The 21,674-nt window shown below is 43.6% G+C and overlaps 2 protein-coding genes across 4 annotated transcripts in view; one reads left to right on the top strand and one right to left on the bottom strand.

Moving 5' to 3' along the window:
• The window catches only part of LOC126106644 (acid phosphatase type 7-like), a 198,895-nt gene extending 190,934 nt beyond the window's left edge, over positions 1 to 7,961 (bottom strand). The window contains exon 1 of one of the 2 annotated variants that reach the window (XM_049913001.1): positions 7,810 to 7,961. Coding sequence is in view for 1 of the 2 variants with exons in the window: in XM_049913000.1 (XP_049768957.1) it covers positions 7,767 to 7,783 (17 nt within the window). In the remaining variant the exon portion in view is untranslated. Of the gene's footprint in view, positions 1 to 7,766 lie in introns of both variants that reach the window. The other variant, XM_049913000.1, reaches the window with a different exon arrangement.
• Positions 7,962 to 8,048: 87 nt separating this feature from the next.
• LOC126106646 (uncharacterized) overlaps positions 8,049 to 21,674 on the top strand; it is a 201,081-nt gene continuing 187,455 nt past the window's right edge. For both annotated transcript variants that reach the window (XR_007523379.1, XM_049913002.1), the window contains exon 1: positions 8,049 to 8,231. Coding sequence is in view for 1 of the 2 variants with exons in the window: in XM_049913002.1 (XP_049768959.1) it covers positions 8,142 to 8,231 (90 nt within the window). In the remaining variant the exon portion in view is untranslated. The remainder of the gene's footprint in view (positions 8,232 to 21,674) is intronic.

Genomic DNA, 21,674 nt, shown 5'->3' on the forward strand with positions numbered 1-21,674 from the left:
AGAGACGAAAAAAGTGTCCAATCGGCTTGGGCAAATTTCCAGCGTCGCGAGCGCATATATGGCAGTGGAGGCTGCAGTCTAAGGACACATGGAAAGTGGTCACTCGAGTGTGTATCATCAAGGGCAAACCATTCGAAGCGCCGAGCTAGCGGAACAGTACCGACCGCAAGGTCCAAATGAGATAAATTTGTCGTGGAGGCAGACAAAAATGTGGGGACCCCAGTGTTGAGGCAAACTAGATCCGCTTGGTGGAAGATGTCTAGCAATAGAGAGCCACGTGGACAAGGATGTGGAGATCCCCAAAGCGGGTGGTGGGCATTGAAGTCCCCAACCAGCAAATAGGGGGGTGGAAGCTGACCAAGAAGATGAAGGAGATCAGCTCGTGCCATTGGTGTGGATGATGGAATGTATACAGTACAAAGAGAGAACGCGTATCCAGAAAGGGAAAGACGGACGGCGACAGCTTGGAAGGAACTGTTTAAGGGGATTGGGTGATAATGGAGAGTATCATGGAGAAGAATCATGAGTCCTCCATGGGCCGGAGAGCCTTCAATAGAGGGGAGGTCATATCGGATGGACTGAAAATGAGGGAGAACAAAGCTGTCATTGGGACGCAGCTTTGTTTCCTGAAGACAGAAGATGACAGGCGAGTAGGATCGTAAGAGGACCGACAATTCATCCCGATTGGCTCGAATGCCGCGGATACTCCAGTGGATAATGGACATAGGGTGAACAGAAAATGGAGGAATGTGACCAAGGTTGCTGTCAACTCAACGACTGCTCAGAGCTTGTGACCGACAGCATGGAATGGCATTCAGCCGAAGGCAGAAGATCCTGATCCATAGGTTGGTCAGGAGCAGCCCCTGCCACCAGCGATCGGCCGGTTGACCGGCCACCAGCAGTGCGCCTCGGCGACACAGAAGACGGCCGAGGGCGATTTCCGCCAGGTGGTGCTGTAGATGGGACACACCTTGGCGGAGAAGGAGAGGAACTGGGTTTCTTTGTAGCCTTCTTGGAAGTATGATGTTTTGATGAAGGAGGAACCGATGGTTGTGAAGTTGCGGTACGTAAAAACTCTTCACGAGTATGCTCTTTTTTCGAAGACTTGGCGTCTGACTTTTGGGCTCGAGATTTAGCAGAACCCGACGAAGGGTGAGCCATAGAGTGGGCAGGCGAAAGTGGTGAGTTTGAACGAGCGATCTTTGCGCTGGCCGATCTGACGACCGTGGCACTAAAGGTGAGGTCACAAGTCTGCGTGGCCGCCTCCTTTGTTGGCCGAGGAGAAGCAAGGACAGTGCTGTATTTTCCTGTCTGAGGCACGGTGGGCTTGCGACTGGCGAATAATTTTCGAGCAGCAAAGGTCGACACCTTTTCCTTCACTCTTATTTCCTGGATGAGCTTTTCGTCCTTAAAAACGGGGCAATCTCGAGAGGAAGCAGCGTGGTCACCCATACAGTTGATGCAGCGAGGGGATGGAGGTGGACAAGCACCCTCATGGGCATCCTTGCCACACGTAACACATTTGGCCCGATTGGAACAGGACTGGCTGGTGTGATTGAACCGCTGACACCGATAGCAACGCGTAGGGTTTGGGACATAAGGACGAACGGAAATTATCTCATAGCCTGCTTTGATTTTCGATGGGAGTTGAACTTTGTCAAATGTCAAGAAGACAGTGCGGGTTGGAATGATGTTCGTGTCAACCCTTTTCATAACCCTATGAACAGCCGTTACGCCCTGGTCAGACAGGTAGTGCTGAATTTCTTCGTCAGACAAACCATCGAGGGAGCGTGTATAAACGACTCCACGCGAGGAATTTAAGGTACGGTGCGGTTCCACCCGGACAGGGAAGGTGTGGAGCAGAGAAGTACGCAGCAATTTTTGTGCCTGGAGGGCACTGTGGGTTTCTAACAACAGGGTGCCATTCCGTAATCTGGAACATGACTTTACAGGACCTGCAATTGCGTCGACACCTTTATGAATAATGGAAGGGTTGACCGTGGAGAAGTCGTGACCTTCGTCAGACCGAGAAACAACAAGGAACTGTGGCAATGATGGAAGAACTGTCTGTGGCTGAGACTCAGTATACTTACGTTTGTGAGCAGACATAGTGGAAGGTGAGGAAACCATTGCGGAAGAATCCCCCATGATTACCGGCGTCTCCAATGGCGCGCTCCTCCCTTGTGGGGGCCCTCTCTGAGGGCACTCCCACCTTAGGTGATTGTTCACACCTCAGGTCACACCTCCTGACAAACGGACGGAGGGACCAATCGGCACTTTCGGAAGGTATCAGCTCGGGTAATCACCCCTCCCTGGGCCTGGCCGTTACCAGGGGGTACGTACGTGTCCTACCTGTCTACCCGGGGCGGGGAATTACGCGCTACCCCGTCACCAGCTACGCACAAAAGGCGTGGGTCGGCCTTCAGAAACGCACAGGGAGGAAGAAAGAGAAAGGGAAAGGAAAGAAGAGAGGTCTCAAACGCCACAGCGGAGAAAAGGGTAAAGAGAAGAGGTAAGGAAAAGAGAAGGACAAAGGAAGGAAGAAGACATAAAAGCAAGGAAGGCGAAGAATGCAGTACATTTACGAGCGTCCGTCTCCGGACGTAGGCACAAACCATACTCCCAGATGGGGAGAAAGGGAAGGAAAGAGCCAGAGGGGAGGGGAGGAGGGGCGAAGATAGGGATGGGGAAGGATGCGGAAAGGGAAGGTATGCAGCCCGGAAAGGAAGGAACGCCACATTAGCTCGGGGTCCCGTGCTCGCTACGCACGTATCCACAAAAGAGTTGTGGACCCCCTGGGGGGGGGAGAAAGGTGTGCCAGCATCTGGAACGTCAATGGCATCTGGCCCCAGACCAGAGGACCGGGACAGTGCAAGTGCGAGTTCCCGAATAGTAAAGGGGGCATTATAATTTCCAGATTCAGCAAGTGGAAGGAACGTCGCTGAGCCTCTTCTGCCTCTTTCCTGGGAAGGAAGGCAGGGTGGTAATGGGCGGAGTTTGAAACCTCCACAAAAAAAGTGGCCGAAGGCGTTGGAGACATCCACAGGATCAACAAGGACCTCATTACCTGAAGTCAGGCCAGGTACCGAGGAGTGGGCCTTAATGCCCGACAGCCGGCACAGGCCACCCCAGATGACAGAAGAGGGAGTAAAACTGTTAAAGGAGCTGTTGAAAGAGGCCCCTGGGGAAGAGGGGGCAGGGTCCGCGAGGGAGGAGGATTTGGAAGGGAGGGATTTGGGAGGCGGAGGCATAGACCTCGAATGGGGTTAGGAGATGGAGGGGGGACAAGATAGGGGTGAGGATACTGTGGAAGGAGTGGACACGACTGAGGCAAACGAAGCTGTAAATGTCACGGGATTGAGGCGGTCATATTTCTTCCTGGCCTCAGAATAAGAGAGACGATCCAAAGTTTTTAATTCTTGAATCTTCTTCTCCATCTGATATGCGGGGCAGTCTAAAGATCTAGGCGAGTGGATGCCAGGACAATTGACGCACCGAGGTGGTGGGGTGCATGGAAGTTCCTCACGAAGAGGACGTCCACAATCGCCACAAAGGGGCTCAGCCTCACATCGTGACGACATGTGCCCAAAGCGCAAACACCGAAAGCAGCGCATAGGAGGTGGGACGTAAGGTCGCACGTCGCACCGGTAGCACATCACCTTTACCTTCTCCGGGAGAACGTCCCCCTCGAAGGCGAGGATAATGGCCCAGGTGTCGATGCGACGGTCTTTGGGGCCGCGCTGGACTCGCCGGGCGAAATGCACATCTCGGCACTCCAGGTTGGCCCTGAGCTCCTCATCAGGTTGCAGCAGGAGGTCCCGATGAAAAATGACCCCCTGCGTCCTATTCAGTGCCAGATGCGGGACAATGGACACTGGGATGTCCCCTAGTCGGTCGCACGCCTGGAGCGCCGCCGACTGTGTGGCGGAGGTGGTCTTTATAAGAACGGACCCCGAACGGAATTTACTGAGAGCCTCGATTTCCCCGAAGATGTCCTCGATGTGCTGGACAAAGAACGTGGGCTTGGAGGTGGCAAACGTCCCCCCATCGGTCCGAGAACAGACTAAATAGCGGGGGAAGTACTTCGCCCCAAGCCGGCGGGCCTGTCCTTCCTCCCAGGGAGTGGCCAAGGGGGAAAGGGCAGGAGAACCAGAACCAGAGACAGTACCTTTCTTTTTAAAAGACTCGGCCGCAGAGCGACCTGATACATGTTGACGTTTCATCTGCGAAACATCCGCCCCGATACCACCCACTCTGACCAGGGGCTCTCCCCACGGGCGCCACCCAGCCTCAGCAAGGGCCACCTGGCAGGATGACTGTTGCCGGGAGTCCTGATGCCCCAAGGAGACGGGCATCTACTCCTTGGCCGACGTGGGGAGGGTGCAGCTCAGGTATCGGCAGTACGATCCCTGTGTTGTCAGGGGGCTACAACCTAGAGGGTACATGACGACCCCACCACAACGGGCTGGCTACCCAAGGTGCAGATGGGGACGCACTGTGGGCATAACTTGTGCAAACCATCCGGCATTTAGGCCCAATTTGAGGAATAGTGGGTGTGGTTACAACGCCGTTACAATGCTGAGTGCCAAGGTCTTAGTGCACTGAGGACCAGTGATACACCACGTAAGGCGTCCTTCCTCAAAAGGCTCATACTTCTGTAGAATTTTGAAAAATGGAGGTCAAACCCCAAGGGGGACCATCACATGGAAGGCCGAAACGGTTGAAACTCCTTTTAGTCGCCTCTTACAACAGGCAGGAATACCTCAGGCCTATTCTTACCCCGGACCCGCAGGGGGTTTTGTGTGTTAGGGAATGTTTTTGGTTTAGTTTGCGTGTGTGGCGTGTTTCTAGGTGGCGTATTGTGGTCGGTGGTTCTCTCTGGTGGTGTGTTTATGGGTAGTCTTATGTGGCATATGGGGTTCATTCGCACGTGTGTGGTATCTGTGGTGACTGTGCTTTCAGCAGAATATTTTTCAGCGAGTTAACGATTTTAGTTTTGTTATGTCGACATTATTGTAGTTTTTTCTGTTCGTCGTGGGTGAATTTTGGTAAATTGCTTTGTTTATATCTTTTGTAAGTACAGATACGACTGACAACAGTTTTCGGTAGTCGGCAATGATGGGGGACAGTGTGTTGTCTCTAGTAAAATTTCTTCAGCTTTTCGGCCTGTTGCCTGAAGAGTTCAGCATGTCGTGAAGAAATGAGGCTTACTCAAGATACGGTGTCTTGAACCAGGGATGGCTATCTGTGGAGATCTCAAGGATAATAGGCCAAGGGAAGTGTTCGATTCCAATTTTGATTTTCTTGGCTTTTTTTTGTGGCAGGATTAAGTGTGGGGGTGGTGAAAGTTTTGACATTTCTAGTGTGGTATCAGTTGTTTCTGTTGACCTATATAGGTCAATGGAAGTGGTCGATTCCAGTGGATTTTGTGTGTAGTGGAATTTGGGAAGTTTGTGGGGTCTTGTTATTTTGGTGTAGTGGCGTGTGTTTGTATTTAGTTTGTCCCTCCCAAAAACCCCCAATTTATCCCACTTGTCCCGTTAGTTTCCATTATATTTTTGGAGGAATATCTGTTTGGTTTTTTTTTTTAATCTATTTTCGTGTTTGTTGTCACGTTTACGTGATGATGTGGTGGGAGCGGTATGGGAGTTTGTTTGTTATGGTTGTTTCCACTATATTACTGATGTCATTGGTCAAAGCAGAGGGGTGGAATTGGACGCATCCATTGTTCCTTGATGAGTTGAACTATCCTTTTCATAATATTGTTATAACTGACATAAAGAATACATTGGCTGGTCAGCATTATGGCGGCTTATACGATTCTTTTGACACAAAAAGTTAAAGTGTTGTGTTTCCATCAACTGCACATGCTCACAGTGTCTAAGCTTTTATTTTATTAATATACAGATCTGTCTGCAGGTTTTGCTTCATTTATGTGCTGGTACAGCATCTACTGGAGCAAACTGTAGCTGGAGACTAAAATTCAGTGTTACAGTCATTTCAAAAAGATGTGAAAGTAATCATACTTAACATGTACATTTTCCTACTGACACTTAATACTGTAACCACATATCTGTAATGCTTAGCTCAGTTTGAAGATACTGACGGGTTACACATTTGCTGCAGCAAAAATACAATTCAAGCTATTGAACAGGTTCTATAGGATAGGGTTACTTTGCTCTACTTTTGGACAGTTTTTCAAACAAAGACATGTAATGCATACTAGTTCTGTAAAATGACATTTGAAAATGAGGTTGGTCTATTCTAAAACAATGTAAAAACCATATAGTAACAAACAAGGACATCAAAGATAGCAATGGAGGGGAAAAAAAAAAGATTTATGCTTACTGTAAAGATGACATTTAGTTGCAGACAGGCACAATTAAGACACTTTCACATAAGCCATTGGTCCAAGCTGCTAGAGTTGGTGGTATTGTGTGCGTGAGGTGTGCTTGCTTGTGTGAACCAATGGCGTGAGTGTCTTTTTCTGACAAAGGTTGTGAGTGAAAGCTTACACATAATTGTATTTTAATTGTGCTTGTCTACGACTTAACGTGTCATCTTTATGGAAAGTAGCACTATCTTTTCCTACATTGTTGATATCGCAACTTGGGAGTTGTATGGTTTGAAAGACATCAAAGATTTATTTTTGAAATTTTACTTTTTCAAAATTGGAGCAAAGTAACGCCTGGAACAGATTACTTTGCTGTGCTTGCCATAAACATTATTTTAAGACAGGATAATAGATTGGAACAATGTTACCCTCTTTGAAATTTATTATGTTACACTATAGGACAATAGTAAACGAACGTTTTGAGACACACATTTGAGACACACATTTGCATTCACACCATACTGTAACACCATTAATCTCTTAGCAATACTTATTTTCAATGTAATAAGATTTAACCCACACTGAACCAAGTATAAAGCAAAAGTAATGAAAATGCTACAGTTTGGCAGTGATGCAAAGCTGCATCATTTTTCCGAGGAAGTAACCTCAATGACTGCTTTGGATCAAACAGTGATAACGTGTTCATTACAACTTTTTGCCTATAAATTAGACAAAACTTAATTCCTACACATAAAAGAACGTCAGTTACCATAGGCTTAAGTAGTTTTTTGGTCGTAAAACACTTCTTGTAGTACAGATATGTTTAGCAGAAAAGTCCACGATAGCGAATGGCGGAATAACTCAAAACATATGAGATAGTAGAAGTGACGAAATCAAAATCGTTCAGGAATGTTTATTAGAATAGGTGCTACGCTGGGTGAATCTTTTTTCAGAGTTCGAGCAAGTTTATCCCCCAGCGATAAAGTAGCTCCACTTTAAAATTCAATAAATTGCACATGCGCAAACCACCACATTGCGGACGGTGCCCCCCCCCTTTCTTTCTTTAACCATTTCGCTTTTGGCTTGGAAACAACAGTAAACTGATAACGAGATGACATGAGGGGACTTTTAAGCAGCCACCTCGCTCATGAGAGTTGGGTGGCTCAACCACTGCACCTCTTCGCTAGGCCAATGTGTCGTACAAAATGTAATTGCAGATACTGCAGCGTCATTGTATGTGAAGTCCTAGAAAGTTATCTGTTGGGTTACTTCATTTACGCTTACTGTCTCTGTAACTATTACTTCTGTACTACTTAACTGCTACTTAATCACCAGCAGTATAACAGTACATAATGCCTCCGAAACAAAACAAAGGAAGCATTCGTAACCGGACGAAATATTTCGCAGTTGCTCAGAAAGAACAAGCACTTACCAAAAAAACTGCAACATATCAAATGGTCTCAGCTTTTCAATACGTTTAGTCCTTTCTGTGTACGACTACTTCGAACCCTTCCCTTTCTTTTCAAACGACAAACTTATTGACGTGCCGCAGTGCAGACACCACGATTAGTGATGGATCAATAGATATTAGATGCGATCTTATATTCTAAAGATGTTCCAATTCAAAGTTCCTCTGTCACTATGTTTGTCTTTTGTTTGAATGTATCGACATTCTGCACTTTCCAAAGATGGTTGCTGATAGGTGGTAGCTGTAAGTTTATAAGCACTTTGGTGGAACAATTCCCGCTCTTATTTAAGTTGTTGTGTTGTTGAAGTGAGACCATTTCCATTTATAATAAGTAACAGAATGTCAGAAGCTAATCAATCTAGTTGTTCAGAAATGCCCAGCATTAGTGTACCTGATAAAACGGATACAGAGTTCATGATGTCCATTGTGGTAAGTCTTTAGTATACGTTCGAAACCAGTTGTGCCTCGCCAACGAGAAAATTTACTGAAAAATTAGAGACGTTCAAGGAAAAATAAAGTAGTTACAGAAATCTGATATTTTATAGAAAAAGAGAAACTTTCTTTCAAATGGTAGCTAATGCAAGTGTGAATCACACACGTCCCTTCTTGTTATAATGGTTCAAAAATCGCTTACTTAGACAGCAAATATTTTTTGGCCAAATTCACTCCAGTGCGTCTGAAAAAATGTGAATTCAAAGGCGACAAAATTTACTATGTCACCAAAGTAAGTTTCTAAACCAACTATATAAAAGAACTCGTGCTATATACCTTTGGGATAATATTTTCTGAGCAATTTTCATATAGATAATTTGAAGCAAAGTTGGGCGAAAAAATAACTGTTAAAAAAAAAAAAAACGAACTTTGGTTTTTTTATATCTCCAAAAGTAATTGTGGGATGTACGTGAAACTTTGCACACCATAACTCACCAATACTAGGTCTTAGAATATAAAATTTCATTCTCCTATTGCTTTCCATTATTTTACAAATCTAGGGTGAAGTTGACAGTTTTTCAAAAAGTGCTAAAAATGGGTATTTTTACTCAAATTTTTCAAGAAAGTGCTTTCTCAAAACTCTTCTGAACTATGGCCATTAGAAAGAGCATATTCTAAACTATCTGGAAAAGTGGATTTGGTTTTGCAATGCAAGCGTATAAGGCCCAAAAAAGTAGCATCATCAAAGAGGTGCACTCGAAGTTTGAACACATTTTTCTGGCACTCCGATTATACCTGAAACCTTTTATTATGCCTAGTAAATGTTTATTAGTGCCTTGGATAATTGAAATAAAAAGATCTGGTAAATAGGCAATGAGACTGTCAGAAAAACTTGAAAACTCTGAGAAGTAGCTTTCTGCTTTTATCGTAAGTGTTCATCTGCATAAAAGTCATCTCATTTGTAAAAATAAAAAAAGAGAGAGAGAGAGATCATAAAGAATTCAATGAATAATAGCTTCATATTTTTTGTACTTCTCAAAATTGTAAATATTTACAAGTGGAAAATGAAGACCTAATTTTTTGATTCAATTGTACACTCCTGGAAATTGAAATAAGAACACTGTGAATTCATTGTCCCAGGAAGGGGAAACTTTATTGACACATTCCTGGGGTCAGATACATCACATGATCACACTGACAGAACCACAGGCACATAGACACAGGCAACAGAGCATGCACAATGTCGGCACTAGTACAGTGTATATCCACCTTTCGCAGCAATGCAGGCTGCTATTCTCCCATGGAGACGATCGTAGAGATGCTGGATGTAGTCCTGTGGAACGGCTTACCATGCCATTTCCACCTGGCGCCTCAGTTGGACCAGCGTTCGTGCTGGACGTGCAGACCACGTGAAACGACGCTTCATCTAGTCCCAAACATGCTCAATGGGGGACAGATCCGGAGATCTTGCTGGCCAGGGTAGTTGACTTACACCTTCTAGAGCACGTTGGGTGGCACGGGATACAGGCGGACGTGCATTGTCCTGTTGGAACAGCAAGTTCCCTTGCCGGTCTAGGAATGGTAGAACGATGGGTTTGATGACGGTTTGGATGTACCGTGCACTATTCAGTGTCCCCTCGACGATCACCAGTGGTGTACGGCCAGTGTTGGAGATCGTTCCCCACACCATGATGCCGGGTGTTGGCCCTGTGTGCCTCGGTCGTATGCAGTCCTGATTGTGGCGCTCACCTGCACGGCGCCAAACACGCATACGACCATCATTGGCACCAAGGCAGAAGCGACTCTCATCGCTGAAGACGACACGTCTCCATTCGTCCCTCCATTCACGCCTGTCGCGACACCACTGGAGGCGGGCTGCACGATGTTGGGGCGTGAACGGAAGACGGCCTAACGGTGTGCGGGACCGTAGCCCAGCTTCATGGAGACGGTTGCGAATGGTCTTCGCCGATACCCCAGGAGCAACAGTGTCCCTAATTTGCTGGGAAGTGGCGGTGCGGTCCCCTACGGCACTGCGTAGGATCCTACGGTCTTGGCGTGCATCCGTGCATCGCTGTGGTCCGGTCCCAGGTCGACGGGCACGTGCACCTTCCGCCGACCACTGGCGACAACATCGATGTACTGTGGAGACCTCACGCCCCACGTGTTGAGCAATTCGGCGGTACGTCCACCCGGCCTCCCGCATGCCCACTATACGCCCTCGCTCAAAGTCCGTCAACTGCACATACGGTTCACGTCCACACTGTCGCGGCATGCTACCAGTGTTAAAGACTGCGATGGAGCTCCGTATGCCACGGCAAACTGGCTGACACTGACGGCGGCGGTGCACAAATGCTGCGCAGCTAGCGCCATTCGACGGCCAACACCGCGGTTCCTGGTGTGTCCGCTGTGCCGTGCGTGTGATCATTGCTTGTACAGCCCTCTCGCAGTGTCCGGAGCAAGTATGGTGGGTCTGACACACCGGTGTCAATGTGTTCTTTTTTCCATTTCCAGGAGTGTATAAAACATTTTTCCAAAAAAGAATCGGTTTGCTTGAATCGTGCATCAAGTGATGTAAATTTTCCAATCAATATTGCAGAGATTATAATACCTAGGTGTTGTAACCTGTGAATTTTTGTCTTAAAGTTATTAGGGAAACATGTGAAATTGGTTGGTTAAACATCTAAGAGTTTTAATTTTGTATTTAATCACACTTAAATGTAGCCTACTATCATGGTAAATACGTAACCACTAGTTTCACAGAGAAAATTCACAAGATTCACTGTTTTTAGAAAATATAATGGCAACAATTACTTTAACACTCAGAACCTTGTTTGAACTATCAGTATTTCAGTGGTGTGTTTGCAGCATAGTGAGTGGGTTCTCTTGACTGAGTGTGGCTTGTTAAGTGATTCGTAAGACCATCGAAGTTCGTAATCTAATTTACAAAAAATTGTTTTGATTGTGTCTTTTATAGCATATATCTCTTATTAGATTTTTTCATTGGTATTATACATTGTCCCCCCCATGAACCATGGACCTTGCCGTTGGTGGGGAGGCTTGCGTGCCTCAGCGATACAGATAGCCGTACCGTAGGTACAACCACAACGGAGGGGTATCTGTTGAGAGGCCAGACAAACGTGTGGTTCCTGAAGAGGGGCAGCAGTCTTTTCAGTAGTTGCAAGGGCAACAGTCTGGATGATTGATTGATCTGGCCTTGCAACAATAACCAAAACGGCCTTGCTGTGCTGGTACTGCGAACGGCTGAAAGCAAGGGGAAACTACGGCCGTAATTTTTCCCGAGGGCATGCAGCTCTACTGTATGATTAAATGATGATGGCGTCCTCTTGGGTAAAATATTCCGGAGGTAAAATAGTCCCCCATTCGGATCTCCGGGCGGGGACTACTCAAGAGGATGTCGTTATCTACGGATCGGAGCGTGGAATGTCAGATCCCTTAATCGGGCAGGTAGGTTAGAAAATTTAAAAAGGGAAATGGATAGGTTAAAGTTAGATATAGTGGGAATTAGTGAAATGCGGTGGCAGGAGGAACAAGACTTCTGGTCAGGTGACTACTGGGTTATAAACACAAAGTCAAATAGCGGGAATGCAGGAGTAGGTTTAATAATGAATAGGAAAATAGGAATGCGGGTAAGCTACTACAAACAGCATAGTGAACGCATTATTGTGGCCAAGATAGATACGAAGCCCACACCTACTACAGTAGTACAAGTTTATATGCCAACTAGCTCTGCAGATGACGAAGAAATGTATGATGAAATAAAAGAAATTATTCAGATAGTGAAGGGAGACGAAAATTTAATAGTCATGGGTGACTGGAATTCGAGTGTAGGAAAAGGGAGAGAAGGAAACGTAGTGGGTGAATATGGATTGGGGCTAAGAAATGAAAGAGGAAGCCGCCTGATAGAATTTTGAACAGAGCACAACTTAATCATAGCTAACACTTGGTTTAAGAATCATAATAGAAGGTTGTATACATGGAAGAACCCTGGAGATACTAAAAGGTATCAGATAGATTATATAATGGTAAGACAGAGATTTAGGAACCAGGTTTTAAATTGTAAGACATTTCCAGGGGCAGATGTGGACTCTGACCACAATCTATTGGTTATGACCTGCAGATTAAAACTGAAGAAACTGCAAAAAGGTGGGAATTTAAGGAGATGGGACCTGGGTAAACTGAAAGAACCAGAGGTTGTACAGAGTTTCAGGGAGAGCATAAGGGAACAATTGAAAGGATTGGGGGAAAGAAATACAGTAGAAGAAGAATGGGTAGCTCTGAGGGATGAAGTAGTAAAGGCAGCAGAGGATCAAGTAGGTAAAAAGAAGAGGGTTAGTAGAAATCCTTGGGTAACAGAAGAAATATTGAATTTAATTGATGAAAGGAGAAAATATAAAAATGCAGTAAATGAAGCAGGCAGAAAGGAATACAAGCGTCTCAAAAATGAGATCGACAGGAAGTGCAAAATGGCTAAGCAGACATGGCTAGAGGACAAATGTAAGGATGTAGAGGCTTATCTCACTAGGGGTAAGATAGATACTGCCTACAGGAAAATTAAAGAGACTTTTGGAAATAAGAGAAACACATGTATGAACATCAAGAACTCAGATGGAAACCCAGTTCTAAGCAAAGAAGGGAAAGCAGAAAGGTGGAAGGAGTATATAGTGGGTCTATACAAGAGCGATGCACTTGAGGACAATATTATGGAAATGGAAGAGGATGTAGATGAAGATGAAATGGGAGATAAGATACTGCGTGAAGAGTTTGACAGAGCACTGAAAGACCTGAGTCGAAACAAGGCTCCCGGAGTAGACAACATTCCATTGGAACTACTGACGGCCTTGGGAGAGCCAGTCCTGACAAAACTCTACCACCTGGTGAGCAAGATGTATGAAACAGGCGAAATACCCTCAGACTTCAAGAAGAATATCATAATTCCAATCCCAAAGAAAGCAGGTGTTGACAGATGTGAAAATTACCGAACAATCAGTTTAATAAGCCACAGCTGCAAAGTATTAACACGAATTCTTTACAGACGAATGGAAAAAGTAGTAGAAGCCGACCTCGGGGAAGATCAGTTTGGATTCCGTAGATATACCGGAACACGTGAGGCAATACTGACCTTACGACTTATCTTGGAAGAAAGATTAAGGAAAGGCAAACCTACGTTTCTAGCATTTGTAGACTTAGAGAAAGCTTTTGATAATGTTGACTGGAATACTCTCTTTCAAATTCTAAAGGTGGCAGGGGTGAAATACAGGGAGCGAAAGGCTATTTACAACTAGTACAGAAACCAGATGGCAGTTATAAGTGTCGAGGAGCATGAAAGGGAAGCAGTGGTTGGGAAGGGAGTGAGACAGGGTTGTAGCCTCTCCCCGATGTTATTCAATCTCTATATTGAGCAAGCAGTAAAGGAAACAAAAGAAAAATTTGGAGTAGGTATTAAAATCCATGGAGAAGAAATAAAAACTTTGAGGTTCGCCGATGACATTGTAATTCTGTCAGAGACAGCAAAGGGCTTGGAAGAGCAGTTGAACGGAATGGATGGTGTCTTGAAGGGAGGATATAAGATGAACATCAACAAAAGCAAAACGAGGATAATGGAATGTAGTCGAATTAAGTCGGGTGATGCTGAGGGTATTAGATTAGGAAATGACACTTAAAGTAGTAAAGGAGTTTTGCTATTTGGGGAGCAAAATAACTGATGATGGACGAAGTAGAGAGGATATAAAATGTAGACTGGCAATGGCAAGGAAAGCGTTTCTGAAGAAGAGAAATTTGTTAACATCGAGTATAGATTTAAGTGTCAGGAAGTCATTTCTGAAAGTATTTGTATGGAGTGTAGCCATGTATGGAAGTGAAACATGGACGGTAAATAGTTTGGACAAGAAGAGAATAGAAGCTTTTGAAATGTGGTGCTACAGAAGAATGCTGAAGATTAGATGGGTAGATCACATAACTAACGAGGAAGTATTGAATAGGATTGGGGAGAAGAGAAGTTTGTGGCACAACTTGACCAGAAGAAGGGATCGGTTGGTAGGACATGTTCTGAGGCATCAAGGGATCACCAATTTAGCATTGGAGGGCAGCGTGGAGGGTAAAAATCATAGGGGGAGACCAAGAGATGAATACACTAAGCAGATTCAGAAGGATGTAGGTTGCAGTAGGTACTGGGAGATGAAGAGGCTTGCACAGGATAGAGTAGCATGGAGAGCTGCATCAAACCAGTCTCAGGACTGAAGACGACAACAACAACAACATTATACATTGTGTATAATTTCGTTCAGTAGCAATTTGTCTGAAATTTAAGCAGATTATAATTTGCACTTAGAGGCCAAATACATTATTTACGTACTGATCAGAGATGGATGCAGAAGGGAACAGCATACCTTCCTACTCAATTGGGCATGGAGATAGTGGAACAAAGTGTCATGTCACTTTTTTTGCCAAAAAATCTGCTTTTAAATGGTTTGCGGATTTTAGTGATGAGGAAAAAGAGTTGTTGGTCCGATGTTCTGAAGCAAAGCTGGACAATACCTCTCAAGTTTGCCTACACCATGAAGCCCTGTTATTGACACAATATGAGAGGTTACAAAAAAAATGCTTCAATCCCTTTGGGAAGGTGAATCATAATGTTAAGGCAGGGGTTCGCACTCTTAATACTGAAACAGCTAATAAGGCTTCTGATATGTTGAAGAAGCAGCTTGTTAATAACATAAAGCCAGGTCAGAAAATTTGTCCTGCTTGCAGGACTACCTTAAATAAACACTTGGATGAAGCTTTATCAGCCTCATCATCACATTCTGATGAGGACTTTACACCAAAAGAAGAATTAAATAGTAGCTTATTGTCTATCGGTATTTTACCCCTGAAGAGAACAGTAAGCTACAGAGATAAGCCTCAATATGTGAAGAAGAAAATTCAAAAGGCTCAAAATGTGATTAAAAACAGAATTGTAAATTATTAGTGATGGTTTGCGGCATGACACTATTACAGTTCACGTTTTTCACAAGGAGCTCATCAAATATATAAAAGCACGGTTTGCACAGATATCCCACATTCACTATTTCATTGATGGCCCAATATAAAAATTTCAAGAATTTCCTAAATTTGTGCTATCATAAGTGATTTTGGAATGATAGCCTAATGGATTTTTTTTGCTACTAGTCATGGGAAATCACCTTGCGATGGGATTGGAGGTACAACAAAGCGGTTAGCAGCAAGAGCAAGCTTGCAACGGCCACTTAATGGACAAATTCTCACTCCCCTAAATCTGTTTAACTTCTGCTCTGAAAACATTAATGGAATTAAATTTGTTTTCGTCAGTAAAGATGAAATTGAAAAAAATATTGTCAGAAGAAGAGAGGTTTAAACTTGGACAAACTGTAGCAGGTACTAGAGAAAATCATCACTTTTTACCTATTGATGAAACAACAATTTAGGTCAGCAGAGTTTAAAATGATTGTTCATCTTTTGTAGCTAAAATGGGTCACAGCAATGAAGGAGGCATATTAATGTCTGCTCTCCAACCAGGACAATACGTTGCATGCATCTATGAAAACGTTTGGTGGATTGGGAATATCTGAGAGACCTCCACAGAGCAAAGGGATGCATTAATAAACTTTATGCATCCACATGTTCCAGCAAATTAATTTTATTGGCCACCAAGAAGTGACAAGTGCTGGGAAACAATCTAAGGTTAGAGGAAACAATCCAAGGAACCCAAGAGTGCCTTCTAATTTTACACAGGGCACTTAAATAATTTTACTATCAGGCTTGGGAACCTGTGTGAAGAAACCCTTATCAGGCTTGGGATCCTGTGGTAAAGAAACCCACCCGTGGCTGTTGCTGGTAAGCTATCGGGCGTGGCCCCCATGGCAGTGGGAATGCTGGTTTTCTCAGGTGAAATGAAACTAGCAGTGGTTAAGCCACCATGGACCATAGCAACTCATTTATATACTTCTTTTCCGTCAGTAAGCTGGTGTTGTTCACTAAACAGGCAACTAATAATTAGATGATTATGCAAATAAATTTTACGATTTACATTCATTCTTAATAATAATTTTGTGTGTGTGTGTGTGTGTGTGTGTGTGTGTGTGTGTGTGTGTGTGTGTGTGGCAGAGAGAGAGAGAGAGAGAGAGAGAGAGAGAGAGAGAGAGAATTAAGAAATAACATTGTTTCTATTTTTATTCTTTTTCTATTCAGACTTAAGCTAGGTCCTATTCATCAGGACTTCTTATTTCACTTATCCCAGACATTAATAAACATGTATAAGGCAAAATAAAAGATTTCCGGTATAATATGAGTGCCACAAAAATGTGTCAAACTTCCAGTGCGCCTCTTTGATGATGCTACTTTTTGGGGCTTTATATGCTTGCATTGCAAAACGAAATCCACTTTTCTAGATATTTTAGAATATGCTCTTTCTAATGGCCATAGTTTAGAAGAGTTTGGAGAAAACACTTTTTTGAAAAATTTGAGTAAAAGTACCCATTTTTAGCACTTTTTGAAAAATTGTCAACTTCACCCCAGATTTGTGAAATAATGAAAAGCAATAGGAGAATGAAATTTTATATTCTAAGACCTAGTGTTGGTGAGTTATGGTGTGCAAAGTTTCACGTACATCCCACAATTACTTTTGGAGGTATAAAACACTAAAGTTTGTTTTTAACAGTTTTATTTTCGCCCAACTTTGCTTCAAATTATATGAAAATTGCTCAGAAATCATTTTCTTAATATTTTACTTTAAAGAGCTCTAAAAGTTGTATAAGATGGCCAAGTTTTGTTTCTTTCATGCAAATACATACAGAGATATCTCATCTCGAAGTTGCTGAAAATTCAAGGACGCTCTATAGAAAGCTGTGCTATGGTCTTAAACAAGTGACTGTATCTCCGAAAGTATTGTATTTCTGAAACTGAAACTTTACCTGTGTTCATTGAGAACATGTGTGAATGTTCATACAAAATTTCATCAAAATCCATGAGGGTCATGTGGGAGCCTTTAGACCACTTGGCATGGAATGACCCAATTATATATTTATAGGTCTTGTGTTGGTAATTTAGCAACTCTGCACAACAAATTTGAACAAAATCTGAGATTGCGGAGAGGGTACTGCTTGATATGGAATAACCTACAACAAAACTGTGTAAGCAAGGTTACGATGAACTCAGACTATCAGTTAGTTTTATGGATCACGTGCCTAATAAATTGTAATGATATGGAATGAATCATTTCACATTTACACTGCAAATTAATTTTTAAATATGATTACAATCATAAGGTTGTTTTTCGGTCAAAAAGAGGCTTTTGCAGCTTGTTTTCAAATTTTACTTTGCTGTGTGTGTGTGTGTGTGTGTGTGTAAGATGATGAGACTTACCAAACAAAAGCGCTGGCAGGTCGATAGACACACAAACAAACACAAACATACACACAAAATTCAAGCTTTCGCAACAAACGGTTGCTTCATCAGGAAAGAGGGAAGGAGAGGGAAAGACACAAGGATGTGGGTTTTAAGGGAGAGGGTAAGGAGTCATTCCAATAGGTGTGTGTGCGTGAGTGTATACCTGTCCTTTTTTCCCCCTAAGGTAAGTCTTTCCGCTCCCGGGATTGGAATGACTCCTTACCCTCTCCCTTAAAACCCACATCCTTTCGTCTTTCCCTCTCCTTCCCTCTTTCCTGACGAAGCAACCGTTTGTTGCGAAAGCTTGAATTTTGTGTGTATGTTTGTGTTTCTTTGTGTGTCTATCAACCTGCCAGCGCTTTTGTATATATATTTTACTCTAAAGACAACCTTAATGTGAGTAATGAATGTCATTTCTTCTTCTGGTATTTTAATTATGTACGTCATGGTTTCTTACTCACTTGTAATAAACATCACAAGGGAATAAATATACTGTGAAGCAGTAGTCGGAATACCCAACTCGTTAAATAGGTGTCTACTAGATAATCATGGGTGATCACGATATATTATAATTACGGCACATTTTTGACCAATGGTGACTTTCTTTCTACTTTCTTTCTTAAAGATGAGTTATCCCAGAATATTATTTTGTATGACATTGATTGAAAATATGCAAAAAGGTCAACTTGCTGATTTGTCTCTCCTCAAGATTTGCAGTGATTCTTGGTGTGAATGTGGATCAACTAAGTTGTTTTAGGAGTTCTAAAATGTGCTTTTTCCAGTTTAAATTCTTGTCAGTATGGATGTAATAATTTTGAAGTTTCCACTCTATTTATTGTTTTCTTGTCATTTGATACACTTACTACTGAATATGCTGAACTGAATACATTGTGTCTTTTTAAAATTGAAAGTGAAATTATTCACAAAAGAACCAGTCAATGAAATTTTGAAGAACATTGTTTAGCACGTCTTCTGTCTCTGTAAGGATGCCTGGACTGATTATAATGCCACTGTCATCTGCAAATGAACCAATTCTGCTTGTTGCATATTAGGAGGATGATTGTTTACAGGTATGAGTATTGTATCCTACCCATTTGTCTAACATAGGGCGCCTAGGAAGCTGTTTTCTCAGATCCCTCGATAACAATTCAAGCGAATCATATTAATGCAGTTTATTACAGGAAGTTAAACTGAGAATATTTAACTTTGCGTATTCAAAAAGGTGTCGAAGGCAAATGGCGATATGCAAGTAATCGATGTCCTTCAGTATATACAATTTCAATACAAGCAAACTAATTCAGTTCATAAGTCACTGCTGTTGCATTTGCACGATGGCTCGTCTTCTACTGCCTCTCGGCTAGGTGGTGCGGCACTTGTATTCTCTTTGTGTAGATGCCTCTCCTATCTCGGTGTCGTCCTAGTCGGTGTACTATCGGCTGACATCGTCTCACAGCCCTTTCTGCTCTTCCGTTCTTCATCATTGTGCTGGCACTTGTCGTTATGCTGGAACATTCGTGCCCCCCAAAGCGATGGACAGTCATCGTGTAGGGTGCCTGACAATGGCGGGGGAGGCAGAAGGGTGGGCACTTTGCTAGACCAACAACTGTCGCAGAAGGGACGTCGAGCTTCCGGCAGTACCCCACCGTCCAGTCTTTGCTGTAGCAGAAACGTGCCCAAAAAATGACCAGAAGGGTACACATCCACCTCCTGATACCAATAATCAGATGTAGAAGGTGTTGGCTCTGCACTGTGGGTGGGTCCAGCTGCATCAGTAGGATGAGAGGTGGCAGAGGAGGAGGAGGAGACTCCGTCTCCGTGGGGGTCGACCCGCAGTATTATGACTACGCCCTCTGGCGGCCGCTGTGGCTGCGATGTCCTCGGGATCTGTGAATCTGGGGAAGAGACACAGAAGGATCACCGTGCACATGACAGTGGCAAAGTTGATAGTGACGTTGGTGCTACTAGCCGTCTGGACCTGAAATGGTAAGATGCAAGTGCCAAGTGCACAGACAATCTCACCTCGTGTTCACTGTTTGCTGCCACTAAAAACCGTGTAAAACACAATATCGTGCAGCGCGAAATAATACTTGCGGCCTTCCTTCGGTGCCGGATGCAGAGGAATGTGGAGCAGTGTCCATTGGCGGCGGCCGTGAAGCAGTTCTCCTGGCGATGGGCCATCTCGTGAGTGCGAACGATAGGAGGCGAAAAACAGTTGCGATGCTTGATCCCTGGTGTGTGCGGATCAAAGTTTGGCCATCTGCTGTTTGAAGGTTCTGACAAAATGTTCCGCTTCGCCGTTTGACTGTGGATAGAACGGTACACTAGTGAGATGCTGGATGCCATTGCATTCACAGCGTGTTTCAAATTCATTTGATGTGAACTGAGGTCCATAGTCCAACACTATTACTTCAGGCAAATCTTGGAGGCAAAAAATAGACATCATCACCTGAATTGTGCTACAAGACGTCGAGTTCATTGGCACAGCAAAAGGAAACTTCCTATAAGAGTCAACCACACTCGACCGACAGATGTTCCAAAAAGATCCTGCAAAGTCTGTGTGCCCATGTTGTCATGGTGATTGCAACTTAGGCCAAGCAGAGAATTTTTGTGGTGGAGCAGACTGATTTTCCACACATGCGTGACACTGTGATGTCCTGTGTTCTGTTTGGGTGTCCGTACGCTGCCAAGTACAGTGTTGATGCACTATCTGTTTTGAACTAACAATCCCCCAGAATCATTGGTGAAGTAACTGCTACATTTCTTTTTGCAAAGCTTGAGGGATCAACACGTGACTGTCCACTGTCATTTTGAACAAGAATCTCACCTTTCTGTATAGCAAGGCTTCACCAATGTGCGAAGTATCGGCGCACTACAGAGCTCTTTATGCTACGCAAGGGATGAGGCCAAGAGATGAGAATGTATGTTACCTAAATATTCAGTACATTTTCCGAGAATGGGAATGTCTAGTCAATTATAAGCCACCAGGTGTATGCTAGTTTTAGACGTGCATGTCGAGCCTAACATTTCATACATGCGAAGATTCAGCAATGTAACAGTGGCACCTATGTGCAACTGAAATTTCCCCAGTTTTTCCCAAAGAAGCAGTTGAAGAAAAAGTTTGTTGGAACTGGTGTAGCACAGAAGAAACTGCTCACTTGCTAGTTTTGCTAATGACATGAGCCTTGTGACTAGATTTTTGTGAGTGGACTGAATTCTTATGTTTGTTCCATTGCAAACATGGTCATCTCCTTTCTTGCCACAAGCATAACTTTAAATGCAAACATTTTAGATTAGGCTTTACTGTCACTGTTATTGACATTAAATGAAACAAAAAGTTTACTGTTACCAGTGACTGTTTATTTCCATGACGTGTTTCAAAGGTGTAAACCTTCATCATCAGGTGGATTTACATTTGTTAGTATGACGTGTGTGTGTGTGTGTGTGTGTGTGTGTGTGTGTGTGTGTGTGTGTGTGTGTGTAAGAATTTTTGTAGGAACTTGTGGCACTGTCTAGTGGAGAAACAAAACACTATTCCACAACATGGATTTGGATTTCTTTTGGCCAAAAATTAAACAAGTATCTTACGGTAAACATAAAATAAGTAAAATAGAGTACCACTGGAGGCCCAAAGTCTCGTGAATAACACTGAGGGCATGACATAATTGTTCGCCTGTGTACCTGCCTGTTTAGTGAGCTGCTTACATGGTGTGGAGAGTTGTTTATGCATCGTGGTGAGCGCAAGCTGCTGCTGCCGAAAGGGCCAGTCGCAAACAAGGGAGCCAACCCAACAAATTGCTGGCTGCTCAAATTTATCGGCTGACAGGGCACCTGAATCGTACTGATCTAGTATTTGCACTACTTACAGAAATGATGGATTGGACTGTTTCAAAATCTGTTCTCTGAGTTTGACATCAGTTACATTGTACACAATCGCATCACGCAATATAACATCTAAATGTAAAGCGCCACAACCACATTTGAATTTGCACTTCCTTGCCAAACCCTACAAATCTGTTACCC

Source organism: Schistocerca cancellata, chromosome 10, assembly GCF_023864275.1.
Source record: "Schistocerca cancellata isolate TAMUIC-IGC-003103 chromosome 10, iqSchCanc2.1, whole genome shotgun sequence".
NCBI lineage: Eukaryota > Metazoa > Arthropoda > Insecta > Orthoptera > Acrididae > Schistocerca > Schistocerca cancellata.